At 46.5% G+C, this 25,606-nt stretch overlaps 8 protein-coding genes across 8 annotated transcripts; 4 read left to right on the top strand and 4 right to left on the bottom strand.

Annotated features, from left to right (window-relative positions):
* Positions 1-102: 102 nt before the first annotated feature.
* On the top strand, positions 103-1,592 carry V8C40DRAFT_237850 (uncharacterized protein). Its single transcript, XM_083214329.1, has 2 exons — positions 103-1,175; positions 1,231-1,592. The coding sequence occupies exons 1-2, from the start codon at positions 259-261 to the stop codon at positions 1,349-1,351; spliced, it is 1,038 nt and encodes a 345-aa protein (XP_083076449.1). The 5' UTR covers positions 103-258; the 3' UTR covers positions 1,352-1,592.
* A 29-nt stretch (positions 1,593-1,621) lies between these two features.
* V8C40DRAFT_237848 (Zn(II)2Cys6 transcription factor) lies at positions 1,622-3,904 on the bottom strand. The gene is made up of 6 exons (XM_083214328.1): positions 3,662-3,904; positions 3,274-3,510; positions 3,149-3,223; positions 2,784-3,070; positions 2,460-2,714; positions 1,622-2,400 (listed from the first exon to the last, which is right to left on the bottom strand). Exons 1-6 carry the CDS (start codon positions 3,726-3,728, stop codon positions 1,753-1,755), a joined length of 1,569 nt encoding a protein of 522 aa, XP_083076448.1. The 5' UTR covers positions 3,729-3,904; the 3' UTR covers positions 1,622-1,752.
* Positions 3,905-7,190: 3,286 nt separating this feature from the next.
* On the top strand, positions 7,191-8,122 carry V8C40DRAFT_237845 (uncharacterized protein). Its single transcript, XM_083214327.1, has one exon. It carries the CDS (start codon positions 7,362-7,364, stop codon positions 7,992-7,994), a length of 633 nt encoding a protein of 210 aa, XP_083076447.1. The 5' UTR covers positions 7,191-7,361; the 3' UTR covers positions 7,995-8,122.
* Positions 8,123-8,238: 116 nt separating this feature from the next.
* On the bottom strand, positions 8,239-9,872 carry V8C40DRAFT_237844 (uncharacterized protein). The gene has a single exon (XM_083214326.1). The coding sequence runs from the start codon at positions 9,806-9,808 to the stop codon at positions 8,579-8,581; it is 1,230 nt and encodes a 409-aa protein (XP_083076446.1). The 5' UTR covers positions 9,809-9,872; the 3' UTR covers positions 8,239-8,578.
* Positions 9,873-10,006: 134 nt separating this feature from the next.
* On the top strand, positions 10,007-11,559 carry V8C40DRAFT_237843 (2EXR domain-containing protein). The gene has a single exon (XM_083214325.1). It carries the CDS (start codon positions 10,577-10,579, stop codon positions 11,543-11,545), a length of 969 nt encoding a protein of 322 aa, XP_083076445.1. The 5' UTR covers positions 10,007-10,576; the 3' UTR covers positions 11,546-11,559.
* An 868-nt stretch (positions 11,560-12,427) lies between these two features.
* V8C40DRAFT_237841 (multicopper oxidase-domain-containing protein) lies at positions 12,428-14,652 on the top strand. The gene is made up of 3 exons (XM_083214324.1): positions 12,428-12,939; positions 12,988-13,471; positions 13,529-14,652. Exons 1-3 carry the CDS (start codon positions 12,675-12,677, stop codon positions 14,610-14,612), a joined length of 1,833 nt encoding a protein of 610 aa, XP_083076444.1. The 5' UTR covers positions 12,428-12,674; the 3' UTR covers positions 14,613-14,652.
* A 390-nt stretch (positions 14,653-15,042) lies between these two features.
* V8C40DRAFT_263351 (uncharacterized protein) lies at positions 15,043-16,146 on the bottom strand (the record flags this gene model as incomplete). Its single annotated transcript, XM_083219456.1, has 3 exons — positions 15,043-15,176; positions 15,240-15,996; positions 16,060-16,146. The coding sequence occupies 3 exons, from the start codon at positions 16,144-16,146 to the stop codon at positions 15,043-15,045; spliced, it is 978 nt and encodes a 325-aa protein (XP_083076443.1).
* An 849-nt stretch (positions 16,147-16,995) lies between these two features.
* On the bottom strand, positions 16,996-19,135 carry V8C40DRAFT_237836 (FAD-dependent oxidoreductase). The gene is made up of 3 exons (XM_083214323.1): positions 18,698-19,135; positions 18,330-18,601; positions 16,996-18,273 (listed from the first exon to the last, which is right to left on the bottom strand). The coding sequence occupies exons 1-3, from the start codon at positions 19,000-19,002 to the stop codon at positions 17,450-17,452; spliced, it is 1,401 nt and encodes a 466-aa protein (XP_083076442.1). The 5' UTR covers positions 19,003-19,135; the 3' UTR covers positions 16,996-17,449.
* Positions 19,136-25,606: the final 6,471 nt, after the last annotated feature.

The following is a 25,606-nucleotide window of genomic DNA, read 5'->3' as shown; positions in this document are numbered from 1 at the left end:
TCCTGCAGGATTCGACATTATGCGACCCGGTAAGTCCAGCTTTGACTATCGGAGAAAAGACGTAGAAAGGCGCGAGACGGAGTCCGGAGCTAGAAGGCAGAAGACAAGTAGCTTTTGAATTAAATCATTACTCAGTGAGTGAAGTCATTCATAGACAGCTCAAATCTATTTAAATTCGAAGCATTCTTCCACAACTATAGCCATGATTGATCATCATTCACCTGAACTCATAGTCATTACACAAAGATTCTTATTTCAATGGCCCCAAAATTCGACATCACCCCCAAACAGCGAGCATCGCAGCTTGCATTTATTCAACGTCAACTCTTCAGGGAGCCTCCGGCATGGACTCAAAAGGACGTAGATCTAAGCGGAAAGACTGCCATTGTCACAGGTTCCAACACAGGCCTGGGATTTGAATGCAGCCGTCAGCTTCTGGATCTTGGCCTCGAGAGGCTCATTCTTGCTGTTCGTAATGAAGCAAGTGGCGAAGAGGCGAAGAGATCATTGTTATCAGACCTAAAACCCGGCAGAACTGCTGTTATCGAAGTATGGAAGCTTGATCTATCGAGCTACGACTCGATCATGGCGTTTGCAGAGCGCGCCAAATCACTTCAGCGTCTTGATATCGCCATCCACAACGCAGGCCTCATAAAGAGTAGTTTCCAGAAAAACAAGTCCACTGGTCATGAAGAGACTGTCCAAGTCAACTATCTTGCTACAGCTCTCTTCACCTTACTGCTACTCCCGGTATTGAAGGAGAAGAGCGTCTCTGGACAGCCAGGACGAATTGTCATTGTTTCGTCCGATACAGCTGCATGGGCGGCGTTCAAGGAGAGGAACTCGGAGCCGCTGCTGGCTAGTTTCGACAAACCCGAATCTTTCGATAGCCAAGATCGATATGCCACCTCTAAATTGTTGGGTCAAATGTTTTTAACAGAGCTGGTCAAGCGGGTACCGTCATCAGTCGCCATAATAAACGCCCCCAACCCTGGCCTATGCAAGTCGAGTCTTGCTCGCGAAATGAACAGCCCACTTCAAAAAGTCTTTATGGCAGTATTTTATTTTCTTCTTGGGCGTACCTTATCGGTTGGAGCACGCGCCTTTACCGATGCAGCTGTAAAACAAGGAGCGGAATCGCATGGGCAGTATCTTGAAGATGGAAAAGTGCAGCCGTAAGTGCCTTCATTCAACGGATAGATGAAAGTTTGCTAATGTTCTTCATGTCAGATTGCCACCACTTCTGTATGAGCCCGAAGGTGAAAAGATTGCGGAGAGACTTTGGCGAGAAACCTTGGATGAGCTTGCCTTTGCAAATGTTACCAAGATCATCGATTCTCTAAGCAAGTAGCGAGGCACCGGTAAATGGATAGTGATGTTGTTGCACATTTCTGGAGAGAAAAGGCGAACTTATATTTGCGATGGTAATATTGTTCAATTTGGTTATCAGCTGAATGGAGTTTACGGATGTTGAAAATTTTATCTAAATAATTTGTCTTTTTAAAAAAAAAAATTCTTGTAACATAGTGAAGCTTTCTCAACATTACGTAAAGAGGCGTCGCCCTCAGATATTGAATCACTCTTGAAAAGGAATATCCAAAAACAGTATCGACATAAATTTCATGGCTATTGTTGTCTTTTATTAAACAGTTTACATTTATTATGCCGAGCCCAATTCTATATGCAATATCCAGCGCTGTCGCAAATGATCCAAAAGCAATTTAAATGCAGGAATAATTCCTTCGCAAAACACTAAATAGATAAGAATGGCACACCGTTCGCACCAGTAATGGCGTTGATTACGAAAGGTGAGGTGAAGGTCGGCGGCATGCTGCTAGCGCTAATCACGGCATTCAAGAGGAAAAGTGCATCTGCTTGCTCCGGTCCCTGCAAGTCCTGCTGAGCCCAAAGCCTCTTGATCATTTCCTCCGTCGACCCCAGGTTATTCATCGGCCTTGCTTCCATGGTTCGGTGAATTGTGGTGAGAATCAGCAGGCGTTGCTCATCAGTTTCTGCTTGAATAGAGAGAATGAAGAGCGGAAATGGCCTGTCGTACAGTCGGATCTTCTCCAGAAGAACGAATGCTTTGGCGGCAGCGCTTTGGGATGTTGTCGAAGACATAAATGCGCCTTTGACTACCCGGTCGACATAGATGATCAAAGCAAACTGGAACAGTCTATCGTTCATGCTTTCTGAAACTTTACTGATAGTAATATCATCCGCTCCCACATCAAAACAGTCGCGTAAGTCGTCTATCTGTTTGAGTCGCAGCTCAAGTTCGTTAATTGCCCGTAGGCGTTTGAGGGAAAGGTAATTCGGATCATCTCGATTTTTGACGAGGTCCATTGCTTCGCTCAGGAAGTCCAGCACTTCGGGAGAGCAGCCAAGCATGTTATGCATCTAAAGTTTGAAGACGTCAGCAACAGCGTATGAACTCATGAACGGTCGAAGATTCTTACGGTTATTAGATCTATGTCGTTTGCCGAATCAGAAACAAGAATATCTGACTTGGCCATTATTTCCATCTGCGGAGTGCGCTGCTGCCAGTGCTTTATACTAAACTTGTATAGCACTTTGTGATAGCGGACCCAGTTGAGGAGGATTGCGCAGTCTCCTGCATATCTGCGATGGATGTTGAAACCAGAGTTGATGATCTTCATGCAGCCTTCGAAATATACAGACCAATCATTGGTCTTGCCACTCTGGCTCAGAACCTAAGGCACAACGTACAAGGTTAGACTCCGTATAAAAATTTATAGGACAACAATCCCATCACGTCTTACCTCGTACAACGTCAAAAGCAAGCTAGTGGCAATAGCCTGTGGCCGTGATTTATTATCGAGGCCTTGTGTGAGGGCGCCTTTAAGATACGAAATTGCCATAATCTTGTATCTCAGTGCCTCATTGGACTTGTGTAGTGACAATAGCGAAATCGCATTCATGGAGTGGCGGAGAGAAAGAGATGGCACGGTGTTATCACCAAGCGACATCCGGTACAAGAGCCCGCAGACATCGTCATGAAACTGGCCTGATGTAACAAGGCGGATAGCCGTTGGCAACTGAGGTCCGTCTGTAATGTCTCAGTATATTGAAGAACAATTGCGAGAATTACATCTCATCTCGCCGAAAGAGGAGAATCCTGACTTACAAAAGCCGAGTTTTGATGACCATATGGATTGACTAGGTGATATCGATGGTGGCGTCCAGGCTCCCATGTGTTGCACTATAACTCAAGATTAGACAAGGGATTTAAACATTCCCAATGAGACTTACAGTGCGCTCCCGTATCAACGTGCTCGCGATACAGGCTTACATCCCAGCTAGAGGTATTTAAGAACACGACGGGATTGGCTCGATATCTGCCCCGGCTCTGGACGTTGGCCATGGCCGCACGGCGCTTGTCGCCCTTTCGTGGCCAGGATAGATTCTCACTGTAACCTGAGCATGTCTTGCCGCGCATCTTGCAGGCCGTGCACTCGGGCAGCGCCTTATCGCATGCGATCTTCAGTACTAAGGAGGGTTAAGTTAGTCTATGCTCATCTAATATAGCATCATACCTCTCGCGTCGTCGTTGTCGCCGCCAGAGTCCAGGAGATCTGTGTCAAACCCCCCCATCACGTAAAATGGCCGACGCTAGAGATGATATGAAAATCTCACGTACTCCGACAGCTGGTACAGGACTTTTTCGCCTGAGTGGTGCGGCCAGTGGTGGTGCATAGTGTCGCCATCTTGATTCGCTATACTTTATGCGCTGGACACGTTCAAAAGCTATCTCGACAGAATTCAGAAAGGCTGATGGATCGATGGATTTTTTGATGACATCTCACACGTCTGAATCTCGTGTTTGAATGTCCGATTGATTAGAAGGCTAAGCCCGGAGTGGAGTTCCGAGCCAAAATCTTCAAGCCACCGTCAAAGTTGCTGCACAAGTTTATGTTATGAAACAGACACTGTACACAGCACGGCGTCATGTGACTCGTAGCGCTTTCGAGCCATTGTCCACTTTAGTCATAAGCCAGAGACGCTCGCAGCGCTTCTCTCTGAGTGAACTGATGTGCTCGTGATCCTCAAACCTTGGAAAGTATCAAGGTTAGCAAAGCCTTACGGTTCTGGAATGGAATCTTTATCTATTTTATTTGCGTCATTCTATAAGTTATGGGGATTTTCCTTTTACGGGATACCCTATATAACGACTCCGACCCTAAAATGGGCATGGTGAGAGATGACAGCCCACTGATGATATCTCTCTATGTCATGGGCACTATTACCTGTTAAGAACTTTGTATATCACCTTTCCGCAAGATAAGAATGGAAGATATTCATAATCCGAAAATTATATTCTCTGTAAAAGGCATATTATCGATTAAAAAAGATTACACCGGAGAAACTTGAGTTTGACATTTATGTTGTTACAATGATTGCCGGGTAGCGTTAGATCCTCAACACCACGATTTGTTTATCTGCGGGAGAGTCTTGCCATATCCCACATTTCAAAACCGAGGAGCTTCGTGAATTTCTGCAAAATTGCCTCGTATGTTGAATTAAGCTTATGCCTTTATTTGAGGCAAGATTTTTGTTTTCATACTTTTCCAAACCTCATTTTCGATCGTCGCTCCTCCGGTTCATGCGTTGATGTACTTCATCAACAGAAATTTCCAATAATTCCCGGCTTATACCCCAAGCCCTGGCCAGAATTTCTAGCATGCTGTTGAAAGCCGCATCTTGCCATCGATTTCCGTGTCTAACCAATTCCAACATGACCGTTGTAGCTTGACAGCCACCAAGAAGATCTCTGTCCCGTCATTCTTAGTCTTCGTGACAAAACAATGTGATTCATAGCTACCACTAGAATGGCAATCAGACATATATTTTTGCATTTAACGAGCTGCCGACATACAGCGCCCAGTTCACTGCGTGCGCTTGCTTGGAGAGATAAAATGATGAATTGCATCTCTTTCTCACTGCGTATCTGCTATATGGACTTAGTGGTGATCGTAGATATCGTATAGCTGCCCATCTCTCCAAGAATGTGTCTAAATTCTTGAAAACAGAATGTTCATTGCGGCAACTGGACGAGTCAGATAAGGCGCGAGTGCGCTCAGCAACACAGCTCCATGCCCTCGGTCGTTGGGTCTTCCCTGCAGACCGGATTCTCTTGTACCTTCTACTGAGTAGTTATAGAATGGTCTTTGTCAAGTCACTTTCTAAATTGTTGTCGAGTATGGACTTTTGGAAAGTATGCTGATTTGTGTGGCACGTTGTTGTTCGTGCAATAGCGAATCAGCAGCTCTTGAAACTGTTGATGATATTGATATCGAAACCAGCCAAGGCGCTCTCACTTAGCTGAGTGGAAGAGTACCTACTGTATACCCATGCTTGTCCAGTCTTTACTAAGAGCGATTTCTCCATTGCCATCAGGTGTTGTCTTTTGGCAAGAAATCTGAATAATTTAACCATGGTATAGGCACAACGGCAATATCTTGCAAGAGAGATAACTACCCAACATGATTCAGCAGAAGATCCACCCTCGCTTCCTCGGGGCAGAGTTTCGCTTATCGCGCTACCAACTGGACTAAGCAGTTTCTCTTTTCTGAAGCATACTTCGGCGAAGGGAACGATTATAGTAGTTTCTCCCGTTATAACCTGGCTTAGACTGCTGCAGTTACTGCATGTATAGTATTGATATTAACCGCAATGCAGATTTGTGTCGCGATAAAAGGCTCTAAAACAACCCTGTATTTCAACGGGCATAATATGTCTTCACAATGCTGGCATTTTTGGGGCCTGTAGGCACAGTTAGTCTGGAATTTCTGCGCAGTAATCTGGCTTACAAAAGACTTACGGTTGATTTTTAAGCAAGACAAGAACTAACCATAATGCCGTATTAGCCTAGAGCTTTTGATAGCAATATATATGATGCAGTGTTGGCGAGCAGTTAGTATCCGGCTCTCGCAATATTTCGGAAATCGACCCACCAGATATCTCGTCATTGTGAAGAAGCTAGTCGCATATGTTCATCTGCCACTGCTATCCTACTCAAGAGAGCGTGACGGAGCAGGCAGACGACGCAATCTGGGTAGGGTACGGAGTTTACCCAGAAGCAAAAATGTCCGGGAAACGGGAAAGTGTTCCGGAGTTCTGAGTTCCATGGTAGCACATCTCCGGGAAAGGGTTCCGTAGCTCTGAGTTCCATAGTAGCAAGTTGCATGTATGAGAGAGTTGCAGCCTGGATGCTGGGTATATGAGACTAAAACTTCACTCATATCCAGTCATACTTCGCTTCTCGTCTTGGCATTGCACAAACAGGTTTGAGGATGTTGGAAAGTATTTAGGCAATTCTGTTTATGTGCAGAAGAGGGCGTACTCGTATGTATTTAGCTTCCACCGAAAAATATCCCGCTCTCATCCTTGCTGCATATCATCGCGTCATGGGCGCCTCTTGGGTATCGATTCGTATTCCAGACACGAGGCTGTACGATACTCGTCATTGTAGAAACTTATAAAAACATTCAAGGAAAGAGTCTGCGACTGTATTTATCTCCGAGTGTGGAACGATTATATTAATCCCCTGGTACCGTTTGAGCCGCCGTATTACCGCTGATATTTCCCCGCGCCTGTGCCTTATCAGATCATCACCGGTTTAGTATATCTGAAAATGGTAATCAGATTAACCACAATGAAATACCTTCCGCTTTTGGTACAACTGCCATAACGTTACAGGGAAAGTTGCATGATTCGCATATATTTACATACAGATGATGTACAATCTCGTCTAGCTACAAATGGAAGCTGCTCAACAATTTTACAAGCGAGCTTTAAGACTCGACAAATTTAGAAGATTGAACTGGATGGCGATGTGCGAGATTATCGCAGCTCAAGTGTTCAATTATGTGAATCAAACGTGTGCACCGTCAAACCCCCTCAAGACTCTACCATTTGTAAAGAATTGAGACTTATTCTGTAGTACACAAAGCAGCTGCTCTTCTGCTTCAATTTGCACTTGATATGTCTATCTTATCAACAACATCTCTATTTGAGGTTACATCAGCATTAGTTGATGCGCAAGACATCACCGATTGGGAATTGCTGTATTCTCCGCATGCAGAGCACCCTGGTCCGCGTGAATATACATGCAGGTTTTAGCTCGTTAATCGCGCTCAACTCGACTACCTCTCTACCCGACGGTAGTGGTACAATGTATCTATCACCAAACTTCATACGCCTTCCAAGTTGTTCCGTGAGTCGATTTAAAGTATAAGAAGCTCAAAAAGTCACCTTCATTTCTTCACTTTCCTCTGTAGTTCTAAACAAGTACTGTTCTGGCTTCCCCTTCAACACCAAAAAGCGTAAACAATTCCATCATGTCTTATAAGTTGATGGCAACTGCCTTGGCTTTGGCCGCTGGCGTCTCTCAAGTTACCGGACAGCTCTGTGCACAGAATGTTGTGACCACAACCGCGGGTCTCACATTCTACCTCTATGACGACTCTGTCCCCTCCAACAACTTCAGGCCTCTACAGCTTAGGCCCAGCAAGGATGGCCAATTTAGCTATGTTGCTCTAGACAACAGCTCTCCTCCTCTGCTTGCCAATCTCGACAATGGTGTCCTTGTCAGTGAAGGCCAGAACTCTGACGGTACCATCTTCGACTTTGGTCCCAAGGGTTTCTTACAAAACTACACGGAAATCCCTCTTTTGCATCCTACTCTTGTGGGCCAGCTCGCCTTTGCCAACACCTCGTCATTTCCTAATGCCTCGGACTCCAACTGGCTCCTAGGACCATCAGGGGGCACCAACACGTACAACCTTTGGCACAACGAGCCCGTCAACACTCTCAACGGTATGCAGATATGTGAGGCTGATTTCGATCTCAACGAAGACGGTACTCCTTGGTACTATTTCCAATATGTCGATTGGGTCACCTACTACCCACCTGAATGCGAATTTGTCGCAATCTTGACCAACGTTAGCTCAGTTGACCAGCCAACATGTTAAATCTACATGGAGGGACGCCAAATGTGGACAAAAAAAGCTCATGACAAAGGATCAGGTTGGGACGCATAAAATAGGGATGGCTGAGAAAGGGGAACTGAGAGTATTTACATGTCTGCATGGATAACGGCATTTGTATCTTATAACAAGTTAATATCGTATGATACGAAATAGAACACCATGAGATATAATGTCTGCAAAGGAAGAGAGCCTTAAGAGATAATGATTGAGTGAATGCATCAGATTAGCTAATTGTGAAAATATGCGTTGTAGATATGACTGCTTCTAGCCTATGGACACGCAAGAGCATAAATCCCAACATTAGGACTGACTGGTTATCTATTGAACCCAAAGTTGTTTAGGAGCCAGTAGATATCGGCAAGGTAGTTCTTCTGTCATAAAAAAGTAGAGACTAGCCTGTCTGAATATTCTGAAGCATGAAAGTCATTTTGAAATAGTGCACAGAGGAACCATTATGGCGGAGCTGTGATGATGAATATGCAGCGAATCACTCTTATGACCACAGTATCTGCAAGAAAGATCCATATTCCGACTTATTAGTAACATGTCTGGTAGAAGGCATAAATTCATCCTCCACCATACTCAAAAGGACTATTAGGTTCTGCTTCATATATGTACAATGTGCTGTTTCTCTGATCTGGAAGCCAGTAAAACCGCAACTGTCCATTTTCCACGCTCACATCCATCGGGTTTTGTGTCATCCTCACTCCGAGCGCGCTCTTAAGCATAATTGGCACTTCAGCCAAAGGTTGCATTGTTTCAGTATGAACCAACGCGATCCCACCGAGACTGTATCCGCCATCCAGCGCGGTCACCCCAGAGCAAAGCATTACGCTCGCGCCGCTGTAGAACTTACTTCGTCCCAGCCATTTACAGTCCTGATAGTCGGCAAAGTAACTCGGGTTGCGGGTTGTAGATTGAGGCCTTTCGGTAGAACAATCGGCTGCCACTCCGTCTTTGAGAGTCCAGACAGTTGCATTTCGGCTTCCCCAGTTGAGTGTCGTGAGTCTGTTTTTGGTGGCATCGTGGACGATGCCACCCAGATGATCGGTGTACCGTAGCACGGTCTGTGGCTTCAAGGTATAAGGGTCCGCCTTATAAACATATGCTGTGCTGTTTGGCCGATACTGCGCAACCGTCCCCCAAATCCACCGTCCATCGTAGTCAATCCCGCCGTTGTGGTACTCTTCTTCTCCCTCCCTTGTGATTGTCGCGTCAGCAATCCGTATTCCCTTACCATTATACGTCATCAGGTGGGCGAATCCTTTTCCTGGCGTCCGGTCGGTGCCATTGATGGGATGGAGATACTTTTGCGTATGCTCGGTGTACTCCCCGCAGCTGACCACATAACGATCCGGACCCAAGCGGACGAGACCTTCGGGTTCAAAAGTGTCGCCCTGGAAGCTAATATTTGCGATACTCTTCCAGATTGTTGTTCTTCCGAGTGTTTGAAACAGTTCAATAATTGTTTCTCCATCGGAGGCCGCGTGTGAGGGAGGAAGTGGAGATGGTGATAAAGGTGAGTCGTCATGGAGGGTGATGTTTAGAGGGACTGTTGAAAAAGGCGCGCAAGTCGCCGTTTCTTTGGAGATTTTTATTCCAAGGGTTTCTTCAAGATGAAACCAAATGCCAAAATAAGGAAAAACGATCGCAAAGATGAAGATGAAGGTAGCGATCAAGGTGAGAATTGAGATATTCACTCTCGATGGCTTATGCATGGAGTTGGCCGATCGGATCGGGCCCGCGCTGACGCTGACTTGGTGTTGAGAATTGGAGTTGTCATTATTACGAGGCATGGGCTATTAATTTCCATGTGAAGCAGGGCGATGACAGCAGGGAGGATGCAATCATGCATAAGTGTATACGAAGATACGTGCTAGAGACTCAGGCTGAATAGCTCGGGCGAGTCTTTGGAGAGAGCCGTCATCACGTGGCGTCATCTCAGTTTCGTGCGGCTCTGTTTGCCTGTGGTTTCCCATTTTAACTCGGAACATGCAACAACTAACATATAAAGCTAAAGTCTTACGCGCTTCTGCGGCTGCGATATGTAGACATGGAGTTGGCTACGGTGACGTCTGTACAAATCCTTCAATTCCTGCGTTATAGTGAATACGGCAGTGATTGGTGTACAAGATTAGAACTACAGAGCATTTCCTGCTGCAGTTAGGCAATCGTTTACTCAACACAGATTCTAAGACAATGGCGAACTCGCCGCTCCATCATTGACAGCTACGTCCAATCAAAGGCGTCAAGCTCATCCATGTCAATTGCGGCTGCAATCTTGCGGCGGTGCTGCCCGCGTTTCTTCTCCAGCTCTTGTCAAATGCGCCTTATTCATTTTGCTGCTTTACGTAAAGTCGACGCGTTCTCATCGCAGCCGCCACAAGCCAACCAGGCAGCTTCATTTCTAGAAACCCGGCTGCCTAGCAAGGGGTTTGGCTGCCTTATCTCAGTGTCGGCGGGTTGAGCTGAGAAGAAGAAAGATACTACATAAAGCTATAGCTTTGTATGAAGCGAATCTATCCATCCATCTAATTCCTCATTCAAATCAGGTTACAGTAGCCATGGCACAAAACGCATCGTTTAACCTCCCCGGTCTGCCTTTTGAGATCCGCGCTCTCATTTGGGAGGCTACTCTTCCCCCTGCGCGAATCTTTCACGTTAAAGACACGACAATGACCGGTCGGCATAGGATCTTCACTTTCCACCGTAAACATCCCCCGCCAATTGCACTCCACATATGCGCCGAGTCCCGGGCCGCCGCTCTCCGGAATGGAGGGTTCTTTCTTGCTCCAGAGCCCGGCACGGGGCCTTGGTTTAATCCGAAGCGGGATATTTTGTATTTTGATCGCAATCAGCGGCACATGCTTCGCACCAAAGATGGCCACTCATGGATCTGCGGCTGGGAGGAGGTTTTACATGTGGGACTGGAATGGCGAGCTTGGTTCCGAGACGTTCCGAGACAGACGGCGCCTGGAGATGAAGATATTAAACGGCATTGGCGGAACGTCGTCAGAGGTCTTTACTTTCATATGCCTGCGCTGGAGGGCATTCACTATGTGCTCCCGCGCGTTCGTCATAAGGGAGGCGTGACCTGGGGCCGCGAACCATACAAATCTGAGCAGTATGAGACACAGCTAGTGCCTTTACCAAAGAGAACGGAGATTCCATGGGCCGGTGCGGGTATGGGAATTCGAAATGCGGTTCATAATGGTGCAGCCGCGGGAAATGCAGCCCCAGGAGTAATGGTCATACCCGGAGCAACGGAAGGGAGCAGGACAATGTTGACTATGACGACGTGGGGGGATATTAAAGCTGATATGGAGAGGGCATTGGAGGAAGAGTTGAAGGGAGATGAAGATGAGCAAGTGGCAGTGCTGGACTGGACCTTGGAAAATGAAGACAATGAGGAGGAGGACAACAGTAAATGCGTGTTTCCGGGTAATCGGCTGCCAGAAGTCGTGGGATGGTGGCTTCTGAGACAAGATGCACCACGCGAAGCTCACCCCAGCGTGATAGAATTCTTTTTGTAGCACGGAGAGGAATTATATGTGCTTCATTTCTCATCACATGTCTGTCAAACGGCGTCCTTGATAGACCAGCCAACCCGACAGTGGCTTGATAAGAATAGCTCATCGTGACCTTTCGTTTGTCATCCATCAGTCAAATATTGGTGATACAGAGTGTCTTACACTCATACTATGCAATCATTTCGAGAACAAGCCATTGGTATACGATACTAGACTATTGCCTTCCAGAATTACAGATCCGCCGGTTCGCAGCGCCAACAGCAAACCATCAGCTTATTTCTTACCATGAAGCCGCGCTTACATACATCTATAGCCTGAAAAAATAAGGACTAAACAATGCCCAAGGCAAACTTACTGCAGGCACGACATACAAAATTGGTTCTATTTTAACTCGAGAGGGCGGTAGTGAAGTTTAAAATTGAGCCTAAAATTACAACAACAAACAAACGAAAGAAGAAGACGAACAGTTAGACAGGGCGTATTCCCATATTCATTACCGAAATTAATTGCCGTTTGCGTGGCCAATGCTTGCCGTCGTCAAACAATGGCAAACAACCAACATTGAATCATCCTTCAGGCTGGATCGGCGGTCGCCGCTACACCTCACCAGGCTGCAAAAGAGCCAAACCTTTGTTCAAATTCGACGAATGATGCTATTTAGGGCATGGATAATCAGCTAAGAGGATTCTTCACTAAGAGGAGTAGCTGCAGTTTTGCTGCGCTGGCGCGCTTATGAGGTGCCAAGTTTGCTAAATCCTGCGAACGAAACGAGCTGAAAGCGGATCGCGATCCACCAGATGAGAGGTGGGCTACCACACGGTCCCAATCAAGGCTTTGCAACCAACACGCATGCTGTATCTCTGATTGTTTTGTTTCGCTGGCCCGATTCCAGGGAGGCGGGCGTGCAGGGGCCAGATGCCGCCGGATGACGCCTATCGCAGCTTTCTATCCGTATACGAGTGTTGATCTGAGACATGACAAGGCTAAGTCTTCGCCGAAGAGCCGTGGATTTAGGTGGTAAGACTAAGACATGTTAGCCGAATATAATATGATATAACGTGCCCTTCCCTTGTGTTCTCGACGCCATTGTCTCGAGGGGCCAGACCATCCTGATCGATCTGCTCAACTCACAATGGCGCGGTTGTCCACGCTTCTTTTCCTTCTCCTTGCGCAGTTGCTATCAGCATGGGCGCTCCCGGCCTATGTTCCTCCTGTGCGGGTGCGTGAGTTCAACTTTACTCTGACATGGGCAAAGCACGCTCCAGATGGTTTCTCACGGCAGATGTTCTTGATCAATGGTCAGTCGCCGGGCCCTACCATCGAGGTTGATCAGGACGACTGGGTCGTAGTGCGTGTCAAGAATCACTCACCTCAGAACACTACCATTCACTTCCATGGTAAGTCAATTGTGATGTCTTATTAGCAGACAATGCTAACCTCCAAAGGCATTGAGATGTTTGGCACACCATGGGCCGATGGTGTCCCTGGACTCTCTCAGCTATCCATACCACCTGGTGGCCACTTTGTCCATGAATTCGCAGCAACCCAGTATGGCAGCTTCTGGTATCACTCGCATTTCCACGGGCAGATTGAAGATGGTCTTTATGGCCCCATCATCATTCATCCTCGCTCGCAAGACCCCAAGCCTTTCCATCTGATATCTTCTGACCCCGATGCCATCGCCGCCATGGTTGACGCTGAACGTAACGTCAAGCCGCTTGCTATTGCAGACTTTAACCACTTTACATCTCAAGAGAAGTGGAACATTGCACTGGCCAGTGGTGTTGAGGACTCATGCTATGATTCCATTTTGTTCAATGGCAAGGGACATGTGCAGTGTCTTCCCAGTGCCGAAGTCTCAGCCAACCTAAGCGATGATCAAAAGGCCTTTTTGAAGATGGGCAATGTGACTGCCATGACTGACAAATCGTACGTTGTATCTTCACCGTGTTATATATCCATCAGTACTAATGCAAGTTTAAACAGATGCCTGCCTCCTGCGGCGCTCGCTGCATTGGGTGACCCGGCCCAGGCTAATCTCAGTGCCATTCCTGCTGGAGCCTTTACCGGCTGCAAGGAAACCAAAGGCGCAACTGAAGTCATCCAGGCACAGCTCTCGTCGCTTCCCACTCATCAGTGGCTTGCAATAAACATCATCGGCTCTATCAACTTCATCACATCGATGGTGTCTATTGATGAGCATGATATGTGGGTGTATGCCATGGACGGATCATACATTCATCCCCAGAAGGTGCAGGCCCTTGTCCTCACCAATGGCGATCGATACAGCATCATGGTGAAAATCACCAAGGCTGGAAAGTTCAACATTCGCTGCAACGCCATCAGTATTCCACAGGTGCTAGTTGGAAATGCTGTCTTGGAAGTACAAAGCAATTGCGGCAAGACTTATGCAAGCGAGTCGAAGCCGTTCATCAGCATTACAGGAGTGCCGTTGTCAAAGAACGTAACGCTATTCAACCAAGCCACAGCAGCGCCATTTCCACCAGAGCCAATTGCACAGAAGGCTGATGTGACTTATAAACTCAACATGAAACTTGATGGTGCCTCATACCTCTGGGCCTTGAACTCATCTCGTCTCATGCCCAGCACCCTCGACAGCTCTAGCGAACCACCCATCCTATTTCGGCACCCGGAACCTGTGCAGAACAATGTGACCATCTCAACCTTTAACGGTACATGGGTTGACCTCGTCCTTTTCGCAAGCACAGTACCAATGCCGCCTCACCCGATTCACAAGCACAGCAACAAAATGTTCCAGATTGGCGCCGGCGAGGGCGAATTTACTTGGGATTCTGTCGAAGAGGCAATCAAGGAGAAGCCAGAGCTTTTTAATCTCGTGAATCCGCCCCGTAGAGATAGCATCGCATCGCTGCCTGCCATCACCAGCAAGACGTGGACTGTGGTGCGATACCAAGTTGTAAATCCAGGTGCGTGGCTATTGCATTGCCACATCAGCAACCATCTTTTAGGAGGCATGTCTATTGTTATTCGGGATGGCATCGACAAGTGGCCAACAGTTCCTGATAAATATTTGGATTGGAAATTTTAAAGATGGAAGTAATTTGAAGGTTTTCATAATAAAGTTAATGCAGTAAAGAGTAATCGCTTTCCAATTTGCGTTGTGTCGTATTTTCGTCCATGTAGTTTACGAAATGTGTGCATGTATTGCTCGCGCTTGGTTATGAGAATAGTTTGGAGGGCCTAATCATGAGTCGCGGGGGAATGGGTAATGAACAACAGATAGCGATGGAGGTGAAGAGAATGGAAAAGTGAAAATAAAGAGTATCATTGATTCCAAATTTGACGTAACAACATAAACCTAATCAAGCAACATGGTCGCTAGCTCTGGCTCCCACAGCTGAATATCTCGAGAGTATAGAAAGCATCCGGTCTTCATTTATTAAACCACTCCAACTCCGAAAGTCTAGGAAAAAGAAAAAAGTAAAATCCCATGGTCCACATCTCCAATGCTTTTTCGATTAGATGTAAGGCTTGATCTGAGCCTCAGTCCAGTCCCAGAAGCTGGCGGCAATGCCAGTGCCTCCTTCAGACTTGGGGATGGTGCCCGCAACCATCTCCTTGGAAACGTTCCAGAACTGACCCCACGGGGCGACTGTATCCTAGTTAGCTATCTGTAGTTTCTAAACCGTATAAAGGATTAAATGAGATTTCTTACCAAAAGAGCCTGACTTCTCAAGGGTGACTTCAGGAGAGAAGGCAGCGAAAAGGTTGGTATAAGCACCGTAGATGGGAGGGTACAGAAGGGTCTTTCGCAGGATACAAGTCATCAATTTGCCCTGAGTACGCCAGAAGTCGGAGTCGAGGTTGCCGGGGTTCAGAGGGATGGAGACAACACCAGCAGCCTTGTAGCGAGCAGCGAACTCAGTAGCGTGCCAGTAGTTTCCGAGCTTGCTGACGCAGTACTGCGGGAAAGCACCCATCTTCTCAATCTTGGAGAGGTTCTCAACGTAGTTCTTGGGGTCAATGGCCTCGGCGGCTGAAGAGGAAACCCAGATGACGCGAACGGAGTTCCTTGGTGCTGTCTTGGCGGTCTCGACGAGGGCAGGAGTCAGAGTCTTGGTGAAGGTGAATGTTCCAAGGCAGTTGACACCCAGCTGGAGTTCATAACCTTGGCTGGTCTTGCTGCCAGGCTCAGGGTATCCAACACCGGCATTGTTGAACAGCAAGTGGAGGTTCTTCTCGCGGCGCAAAAACTCCTCGGCTGAGGCCTTGGCGCTTGGGATATCGGAAAGATCAAGCTTCAGGTAGATGAGTTCACCAGCAGACTTGGTGACTGTTGACTTGATGCTGTCAATGGCGGTCTTGGTCTTTTCCTCAGATCGAGCCATCATGTACACCTTGGCATTCTTGGAGTAGAGGACCTGGGCCATGACCTTGCCCAGACCAGTGTTGGAACCAGTGACAATGACAGTCTATCAGATCCAGCATTAGCGATAATGTAAGCGGAAGCAAACAGCTGAGGATATTTTACACACCTTTCCGGTCAAATCTGGGACATCCTTGTCCGTGAATTTGGGGGCGCCCGGGAAGGACTGTTTCATAAAGCTCATAGTACCAGGCATTTTGGCGAGATTTGTTGCCTTTTTTTATGGGGAGCTGGTCTATAGTGTTGGCTCTTGCGTTAATGGCGAACTGGAACGAGTAGCGCTTTGTGCCTTGCAGACTGGGTTTTACTGGGCTGTGTTGCTGTTGCTGGAGGAGTTTGGGAGAATTGGACCAGAGCAAAGGATTAGCACCCAGCTCATTATATATGAATTTTTTTTTCTTTTTTTAACATCCATTCATCTTATCTATGCCGTTGGGTCGCTGTCATCATCACAAGCATTTGTGGCGCTCTTTGGGCATAGTCACGGATTCTGAGCTCCGTGCCCGAGAGGATTCCTTGCCTTAGTGGAGGTGCGGACAACGCGGGGTCCGAGAAGAGCTTAGATGCAGAGGATTCGGAGATACGGAGTGGACACGCCTGACAGGGGAATCAGCCAATCCGATCAGGCCTGCGGCAATTGACGCTGTGCTCGCAAAATATTAATCCTACCACACCATTTTCAAGATTGTCCGGCGCCAAGCATGCGGACGATTTGACGGCATTAAGGGACCTTGGCGCCGATACCACCGCAAGTCCTTTGTGCGAAGGTTGACTTGGTTGAGCCGAATACGGTACCTATACGAGTACATCTCATGGCAATCTACGGAGTAATCTCCCGATGATCTACTTCTAGCTACTGCCAAGAACCACGAGCGGATCTTTTAGGTTAATGAGGGCCGTCAAAGTCCATCTTCTCATGCAAGGGTCTGTGAATGCCATGACGGCATCTGGACGCTAGCCGTTGTGGGTTCGGAACACATCAACTTTAAACTACGAAACTAAGTGGCAGATAGTATGGATAGCTAATCACTAAATTATAGTCTAGCTAGCTCTTGACTATCTTTGGAGTGTGAAAATTGTTGAAGCTACGAGAGCTTGATACAACAACGTTTAGCGTGGTATACCATATCTCGTCAACATCACCGGCGATAGCATTGAAATCGAACAACATATTCAAGTGACATTAGCTTGATATAAACGCGAAATAAAGCCTCTTGGTAATTCATCTTTTTCTCTTTAACCAGCCTCGTAGCCTTCATCATTCTTTATTCTAAGAAAAGGAGACTGGGTAGCAACAAGATATCAAATGCATTAACAAATTCAACTCATCCAACTCCAGTACATATTATCATGGCAAAAACGCTGCTCATTTCAAATTCATCAGCAGAAACTTTCCTTCTAGCACTCACATCTTCTTTCTCTATGGTGCAGCTCCGGTGGATCTCGATTCCAGTTAACCCCTCCCCAGAGCAGTTGTCAAATAAACTGCTAGAAGCATTTTATGCACTAATGGATAATTCAGAGATCGTAGTCGTGATTCGAATCTCATTGTTAAGACTCTTCTTTTCATCATAGTCGTCTGGCTTCACCTTCCATTCCATCAATCCATTCGTAAAGCCAATGGAGGGCAAAAAGTTGAGCTTCGGACCTGCAGAAAGGTATCCACCCATGTGATCCGCAAAGAGTCTATCATTGGCGATGGGAAGAATCCAGTTGGCCAAAAGCTTGTGAACCGGTGTGGCATATGTATGCATCTTGGCGACCATGTTGCTGATATCCATGAGCTCTCTCATTCGCTGCTTCATCTCTTTTTCGTAAGCCGCAAATGCATGGCTCAAAGCTGTCCCGCTTGGTTTGGGTCCCTTGGTAGTCTGCATAATGTTGTGGATATTGTTAATCACTCGAGTCACTCCCTCGATAGCAGAGTTTCCACCCAGAGCCATGTTGGGATGAACCTTGTGGACAGCATCACCAGCTAGAACAATTCTGCCATGGTGCCAGTGATCCATCACGCACTCCTCAAGAGAGATGACAACGGCTCGAGTACGGCGTCTCCAAACTTCTCCGAAAAGCAACTCTTCAGTGACGGGTTTATCCATGATAGTTTCGGCCAGTAGTTGAGCTTCCTCCTCCGTGTGGCGTTCACGGTGAGGCCAAGTGAAGGGCTTATCGAGAGCAAAGATGACAAAAAAGTAAACAGCATGTGGCTGGGATGTTGCGAGAAACGTGATTCCACTGTTGTAGGTCACAGTAAGGTAGCTGTCGCCAAGCTCGGGCATGGGTGGCGTTGTCATTGCCAGAGTCTTCCAGGATGTTTTAAGGGCTATAATGCCACAATATTAGTATCATCAACAACATGCGGATGATGTGTCAACATACAAGTCTTCTCTGTGTTTGGTATCAAGCCAGGAGAGGTTTTCCCGGCGTGTTGCCACATCAAGGTCCGCATGTGGCTGTGGACACCATCACAGCCAAGCACCATGTCGCCAACTTCAACACTGCCATCCTTGAGCTTAACTTCAACTCGGTCCGCGAATTGCGCTACATCTTCGACTCCGGCGTTCGTCCTGATGAATGATTTGTCTGGTAGTCCATCGTAGAGAATTTGCAGGAAATTTTGTCGCTCTAACGGGTAAAATCCAATTCCATGGCTGGCAATAGTTAGATTATATCCATTATTTGTAGTGTTACTTTCACAAAAGAAAGCCAGTGCCCAAGTCAACGGCACATTATATTCCTAAACTTACTTCTTCTCGACATGGGTATACAAAAGATTGTCGTGAATCAGTCGTCCAGATGGATCTCGAGAGCAAAACCGGGAAATTGGGACAGAGGCCTTTTGGATAGCAGGGAGGTAGCCTAACTGATGTAGGACGCGAAGACCATGTGGCCACATAGAGATACCCGCACCAAGAGGGGGTGCAATGTCGGAATACTTCTCAAGAACAACATGGTCGACACCGAGCCTCTGAAGAGCATTAGAAGCAACTATTCCAGCCACTCCACCACCCACGACAATGATCCGGAAAGGGCGTTCCGCTTGGTCCACCATGATTAGTGAAACAGGACCTTCTCAATCAATATTATTCAAGATCGTTCTTCGATGATACTAGTTGCTGGTTGTCAAGATTTGATACTCGGTTGTCGGGGTTGGTGTTTAAAAGGGGTGGCTCGGAGGATCGGCCTTTCAAAGAGACACAATCACAACTCGTGAGCGGAAGACGCAAATATATATTGAAGAGGGGAAAGAGTTCCATTGGTTGCTACGATCTATTCTAGAGGGGCTAGATCTAACTAACCACTTCGATACACAACATCCTATGAGGGTGTTGCCAATATGATGATCTCGGCCCGCTTTGGCGGAAGGAGTCTACCACCGCGCGGGTGCATGAACCAACAAAGGGTTACAGATCTGCTGCCATTGGTATAGCCTCATGTCACTGCTACGGCTCAATTCTAGTCTGTAAGCTGAGGTAAGGCCATCTATGGTACCAGAAAACCCACGGCGCAAGTACAGTCCCTCATGATTCTCGGGGTGTATATCCCGACGTCCGCTATGGGCCACTTGTAAGAGTATCCCAAAAGTTATAGCAGGCTGTTTCTACGTAAGATTATGTGGTTTACATATCACCGCGATATCTTTAAATACGGACTTTAAGTTTGACGGAGAACGTTCTTCCCAGGTTCTCGGTGTCCGGAATTCCGCACTCTAGAAACAACAGTTGTCGATGATAGCCTCGGCATTCATCATACACCCATATCACTGATACCAGTAGGATCCGATTAGTGCTCCACGTGGTAGGACCGGGTTTCCCGTAAGCTCGGCCAGAATTAACCCAATGAGGAGGCTGCAGAGAGACACACAAATGTCGGCCGCAAAAACGGCGTGAGAATCCTAATAGCTACTCGGAGCGGAGTAACGGAGGAAAATATCCGACTGGATTTAAAGACTCAACAAAATAGCGACTTTTTTTTACGTGCATTTAGACGAGTGGTTTACCCAAATTAGTCACTGCCTACATGCAGTTGAATACATGTATCTCACCACACTCCCCCCTTGCGGAGTCCACACCTTGATTTGCTATCTTAGGGCTTACCAGCAGATGATCATCACGCTACTCCGTACAACATCTGACATCTGTCTAAATCACTTCCTTGTCTCGCCGAGCATTCCCCTGCTTCCTCACTTTAGAAGTACCGAGTACGGCGAAAAAGGCCTGATGACAAAATAGCATGGGCGCGACCCATTAAATAAGGACGCCGACAACCCCGGCATGTCTCATCTCATCCCCAAATGAAGTCATCAACTGTGGTCTGCGCCTTTACTAGAGATCGGGAACAAGAGAGCTGGGCCAGCTGAAAACTTGGGCAGTATGGAGGCGCGCTTTGTGTCTTTTAGCAGATTAGTTCATCGTTCAGCTTCATGCGGACATAGGACGGCTGAGTTTTTTATTGCCATCGGACGAAAGATAAATCCATATTAATTGAAGCTCCAGACTTTCCAACTCTTAGTGGGTTCCACCTCGGGCCGCGCCTCCACACACCAATCCACAGCCATCCACACCATTTTGGCTGGAGTTTGCTAGCTGCCTCGTACCCATGGCCTTAAACCATGTCAGGCGCTTTGCCAGATTGCTCTACCTAGTACCTGGGCTTCTTTTAGGTCTTTGTTTACAAAAGATATTGTAATACAGAGCAGGCGCTGCTCCATACACAGCCCTGCTCTAGAGTCGTATTGGAAGGAATGGAGCGTCAAAGTAAGCGCGGGAGCTACGGCGTCGTTGTCTGGAAATTCATGATGCGGCTTGGAAGCACCACATATCGTAACGCAACACTACCGTATGTAACGCAACACTACCGTATGAGTAGCCTCCTGTATAGGGTATTCCAGAGAAGACAAAAAACTGAAAGGGGAGCTTTTTTTTTTTTTTTTTTTTCCTCGTTCTTCTGTGATTTGTAGACCCAAGATCAATACCTCTAGAAAACAATGCAGAGCAATTATGAAATCGTTGAGGTTGTACACTCGAAGTGAACTTTTCACCATTGGTTTTTTCGCCTATAATTATATTACAAGTTGAAATCCTATGTAAAGGGAATTTGTTACTAGGCAACTTTGGAAGGAGTAAGATTCTCATTCTGTCAAATCATGGACATGTATTACTTACGAGAACACTTATATTTATAGATAGTTCTTACTAGCTTCTTCTCTCTATAGCAGAGCCATATTAGACCACTGCGAGTACCATTCCACGTAAGCAACGCGAGTATTCTGTAAACGATTAATGTTTCCATGAATCCTGAATCTCTATACATATCATACCATGAAGATAGTTCAGAAGCGTTGAAGCAAAAAGGTAGCCTGTAGGGTCTTCTTCACCAACCACTACCGAACTGGGATACAGATACCTAATCAGGCGCGGCTGAGTAGATACGAGTATGTGACAATCATTTTGAAAGAAACTTAGTCACGAGTACGCAAGTCAGCCTCGAAATGGTGACCGGCGTTGACTAGGTTCTGTCATTGGTCTGTTGGTTGCTGCCTGGATAGGGGTACTGGACTGTGTTGGGGGTGCAACTCCTTTTTTCTACTTGGCGAATCGAAACCGGGCTGCTATCATTGATAATTGTCTAGTGACGTGGCAATGTGAATTCATTTGGTAAAGCATACAACCTCACTTCCCCTTTGCAGATCAGTTGTCGCCACCGTGACATTGCATGTGGGAAAAAAACATCCCATACGTGTACCTCCGTTCTTATGGTCTTGTTCTAGAACACCAATGTCATATCATGTTGAAACGACTATAACATGTTCAATCATTTTATGGGAAGGTTATTATCGCCTTTCTTTGTTTACCTGAATAGGCGGCGACATAAAGGGGCTGCCATTATAACTGTAATTAACTCATGAGGTAACGCCGCATTGAACATCTCTTGACAACTCATATCAATACTGCTAACTTTGACTCTCCATTTAGTATTGTTTGTGTCCATGTGAAGTTTTAAAATAGCATTGAGATTCATATCTATAGTCATGTCTATAGCAACTCTACCCTTTCTGACATGAAAACAGACGGAAGTTGGTAGACTTTTTACAAACAAACGGCTTGCGCGCCTCTATAGATGTTACACAGTTTAGTAACTGAATACATTACCTAATTACATGAATGGGATATAGGCCATCGATCTGCTGCCGGTTGCTTCAGTTTGTACACAAGATGCGAAGACTCAACCGCGGTTGAGGAAAAGCAAGCTTTTTGCCGTTTACCAGGCCCACCATTTTAGTCTATTCCACTTAGTTCAACTTCATATTAACTCTTTGACACAAGAAACATAAACTAGACAGTAATAATGATGAAACAGCCAAATATTTAGTAGTATTCAATAGTCTGATCCTTAGTAGTCACGGGCGCTAAGCAATACAACAACAACAACAACAAGCCAACTTCACTAAAAGAAACTAACCTACACTCGCCACTTCGCTGCGCCCTTGTAGGAATACAGCTTTGTATATAATTCGTAATCAGTATATTAGCGAAGCTCTATACATCATGTAAATAGATACAACGGTAGGCATACAGTTCTCGGTTGTCATTGTGGCTAGTGTTCACGAAGTAGTTGCGCGATAGTCCATACGCCTTCGCATACGACAAGCGCATAAACTACAAGACTTAATCTGGTTTTTTTTACATCATGCTATGTACGCGCGTTCTACTAGCCAGCAAGTAACTCCTACGAGCTGCGCCCTAATGAAGAACCCTGTGATACGCAGGATTCAGAATCCTTCGGTCTGCATTGATCGTGTAGCTTTCCGACGGCCGGAAATATCGGGTGCTTAGCGAGAGTCCGAGTCGGAATAAAAAACTAGAAAACGAAAGATCTGCAATCCTGCAGAACTTATGTAATCGGGCTCCAGAGCCGCAGACAAAAAATGTATTGGTCTTTTATAGGCATTTTAGATGAGGAAAAGGCGATGGAGGTATATCTGTTTTCATTTGTTAAAATGTCGTGCTATAACGGGCAAATGGTGGCACGCTGCGTATCACTTTTTTATCCCGTTATGGTGATGATAACAGCATGTACTCCATAACAGCGACACGTTCCCAGAATACTATACTAAGCACTAATTCTTGCTGAGGCTGGTGTCATCGTGTAGTAGTCGTATCGCAGCTGCATTAGATGCCCTGTGCCCTGTAGGTGCTGCGTATTGTTTACTTTTTCAGAAGTCGAATTACCGAGGTTGTATCGAACAGATATAAGCTACGTATCCATGAAGAAACTCCTTTCTGCCACCCCCTCTTAAGCAACACCCCCTGCTTTCCCCATATCATTGCCCTGACTGGGCAATTTTGACAGAAAGAATAAGCATGGGCCAGCTGACATACTCGTAGATGATAGAAAGATAGGTGAGACTCCTCCGATCAGCTTATAAATGTCTCCGGTCTTTGTTTGACGGAGACAAAACTTACCCTTGACTCGCCATTAAACAACAAGGTCTGTGCATGGGAGGGCATTTGGATGACGGTAGATCTCTAAGTGCTCTAGGGGTAAGAAGGAGACTAGTCGATTCCCGGGACAGCCGCATGAGATGAGTTTCAATTAGCGCGGAGCGTTGAATAGCTAAGTTACGGAATCGCGGAGGCTTACACATTACCATATACAGCGAGTTTACTCCGTACGGGATTCGAGTCGGCCTAAAATACCTCCCGTCGGCAAATGAATCAAGGTGCCTGGTCGAAGTAGCCAAAATATCTATACCAAGAGCTTTGGCAATTTGCGGACTAGCCATGTGCTATGAAGCATGCCCAAGACTACTGCAATATTACGTACTAAATATACGCGGAGAATAACCAGAGAGACCAATTTCCTGTGATTTTGTATGGAGATAAGGATATCTGCGATTGAGTGGTATCTTCGATTCGATTCTATGTAAAGCTAGAGACTTTAGTAGCCGTAGCAGGAAGTAGAAAATAGTATGGTCTTATTACTATGCCGACACGGGGCCGTCGGCCAGCCCGGTTCCAGCAGGTTACTAGAGATGGAGTCCTCTAGTATAAAATGAGGAATACAAATACAGAGAGTTGTCGCACTGCGAGAGATGAATGCAATAGTGGTATGTGTAGATGGATTAATAGACATTGACTGGCAATACATAATTCGTGATGAGGTCGAAATAACTTAGAAAAAGAGCGTAATATAAAGCTTTTTGCTTGAAAGGGCGGGAATTTCTTTTTTGGGGGCAATACGGGCTTTTGGCGCCTGTGGGTCTACACAGCATCTGCGCCATGTTGTTGACAACCCACTACTAGCAGTTTCATAAAAGCAAGCTAACTGATGAAAGGCATTCCGGCTTAGGAAAAGAGTCAGCAATCATAGCAGGAGGATCTGCGACAGCCCCCGGCGGTTAAATCTCGATCTGTTGTAGCCTTGATGGTGGGTAGAACTGGGCCTAAAATCTGGTGCTAGCATGACGATGCTGTCATGACGGGATCGGTCATTTCAAGAGAGGGGACGCTCATTGGAAAATCCCTTAAGCCGGGAGATTGGATGAAACTGAAACTGGAGCTGGAGCCCTTACAAGTATGCTCCGCAGTGAAAATATGCATGCCGACCATTGCGCCATGGCAGCCGCTGAGCATGAAATGGCAAGGTGACATCCTACCAGAAGGATGGGATCTGCCACAGGCTAATCTCCAGGTTGATGATTATGCAAACGGGTGGCATTGAGGGAGGCAGATCCCAGTCAAAGACACTCCCTTGCAGTTGAATGGCGGGCCATGCTAAGCACAGTTACAGTATCTCGTTTAAGTCGGCTGAGGCAGGATTCTGGCCTTTTCTTTGTCAGAACTGCAGTGCTACCTCTTACCGCCGCCTAAGATAGCTGGCAACATGTTTAGCGCTCAAAAATCCACTATTTTAGGCAGTGTGTTGCTGTGTATGTAAATAATCCATATCCATTGATCCATGGGTCGGTAAAAGTATGTGCTGAAATGCCCGAGAACTTGCTTTTGCTCTCGTATCTTAGTGCGTGTGATTGGTCTAATACCGAAAAGATACTACACTGAAACCATTCAATGAGATACGGGTAAGCACCAAGCTGAGGGTTACGACGTGATGGAATTATTGATAGCAGCATGGGATTGCTGCATTGGCAAGGTTGCTCTGCTTACATGTGAGCATTAGTCTGTCAGGCTCGCGCTGCATCCTCACAGTCGTCATTGTCTTGGCGTATTGGAAGACAAATGATCAAGTCCGCCGGAGTTTCCCAGCGCTCTGGCTATCATGAGTTCTTGCGTCTAATCACTATGTGCCAGCATATGTATGCATTGACCCTACGCTGTCATGTCACACCAGGCTGATCAAAAACGTGGTTCATCGGAATCGGAGCCGAGGATTTCACGAGATGGAGGAGAGATCCGGGGTGCCTGCATGTCTGCCCGCACGTGTTGTCTCTGTTTTCATGTGAACTTGAGGGTAGTATTCGAATGCCTTGCTCGCGTGAGGCATTTTTGTAATTGGGCCGAGAACCCAACCGAAGCATGGGATGTGAATCGGGCTGCTGAATTGAGACCTGTGTACACGGCATGTGGGCCTAGAGAAAGAGGCAAGCGGTGTGATCCATTACTGATGGATGAACAATGAATGGAGTGGATATGTTT

The sequence above is a fragment of the Trichoderma camerunense genome (assembly GCF_050948025.1).
Source record: "Trichoderma camerunense strain CBS 138272 chromosome Unknown V8C40scaffold_4, whole genome shotgun sequence".
Lineage (NCBI taxonomy): Eukaryota > Fungi > Ascomycota > Sordariomycetes > Hypocreales > Hypocreaceae > Trichoderma > Trichoderma camerunense.
Note: the sequence above shows the minus strand (reverse complement) of the source record. Positions and strands in the feature narration are given on the sequence as shown.

Excerpts from the sequence above, each read along its gene's own strand:
- V8C40DRAFT_237850 (XM_083214329.1), top strand. The coding sequence starts at position 259 with ATGGCCCCAAAATTCGACATCACCCCCAAACAGCGAGCATCGCAGCTT. Across the intron at positions 1,176-1,230 it reads GAAGATGGAAAAGTGCAGCC|ATTGCCACCACTTCTGTATG; the intron begins GTAAGTGCCTTC and ends TCTTCATGTCAG.
- V8C40DRAFT_237848 (XM_083214328.1), bottom strand. The coding sequence starts at position 3,728 with ATGGCGACACTATGCACCACCACTGGCCGCACCACTCAGGCGAAAAAG. Across the intron at positions 3,224-3,273 it reads CGTTGATACGGGAGCGCACT|TGCAACACATGGGAGCCTGG; the intron begins GTAAGTCTCATT and ends CTTGAGTTATAG. Across the intron at positions 3,071-3,148 it reads GTCATCAAAACTCGGCTTTT|ACGGACCTCAGTTGCCAACG; the intron begins GTAAGTCAGGAT and ends GAGACATTACAG.
- V8C40DRAFT_237845 (XM_083214327.1), top strand. The coding sequence starts at position 7,362 with ATGTCTTATAAGTTGATGGCAACTGCCTTGGCTTTGGCCGCTGGCGTC.
- V8C40DRAFT_237841 (XM_083214324.1), top strand. The coding sequence starts at position 12,675 with ATGGCGCGGTTGTCCACGCTTCTTTTCCTTCTCCTTGCGCAGTTGCTA. Across the intron at positions 12,940-12,987 it reads CACTACCATTCACTTCCATG|GCATTGAGATGTTTGGCACA; the intron begins GTAAGTCAATTG and ends TAACCTCCAAAG. Across the intron at positions 13,472-13,528 it reads ACTGCCATGACTGACAAATC|ATGCCTGCCTCCTGCGGCGC; the intron begins GTACGTTGTATC and ends AAGTTTAAACAG.
- V8C40DRAFT_237844 (XM_083214326.1), bottom strand. The coding sequence starts at position 9,808 with ATGCCTCGTAATAATGACAACTCCAATTCTCAACACCAAGTCAGCGTC.
- V8C40DRAFT_237836 (XM_083214323.1), bottom strand. The coding sequence starts at position 19,002 with ATGGTGGACCAAGCGGAACGCCCTTTCCGGATCATTGTCGTGGGTGGT. Across the intron at positions 18,602-18,697 it reads TATACCCATGTCGAGAAGAA|CCATGGAATTGGATTTTACC; the intron begins GTAAGTTTAGGA and ends AACTATTGCCAG. Across the intron at positions 18,274-18,329 it reads ACCAAACACAGAGAAGACTT|CCCTTAAAACATCCTGGAAG; the intron begins GTATGTTGACAC and ends GTGGCATTATAG.
- V8C40DRAFT_237843 (XM_083214325.1), top strand. The coding sequence starts at position 10,577 with ATGGCACAAAACGCATCGTTTAACCTCCCCGGTCTGCCTTTTGAGATC.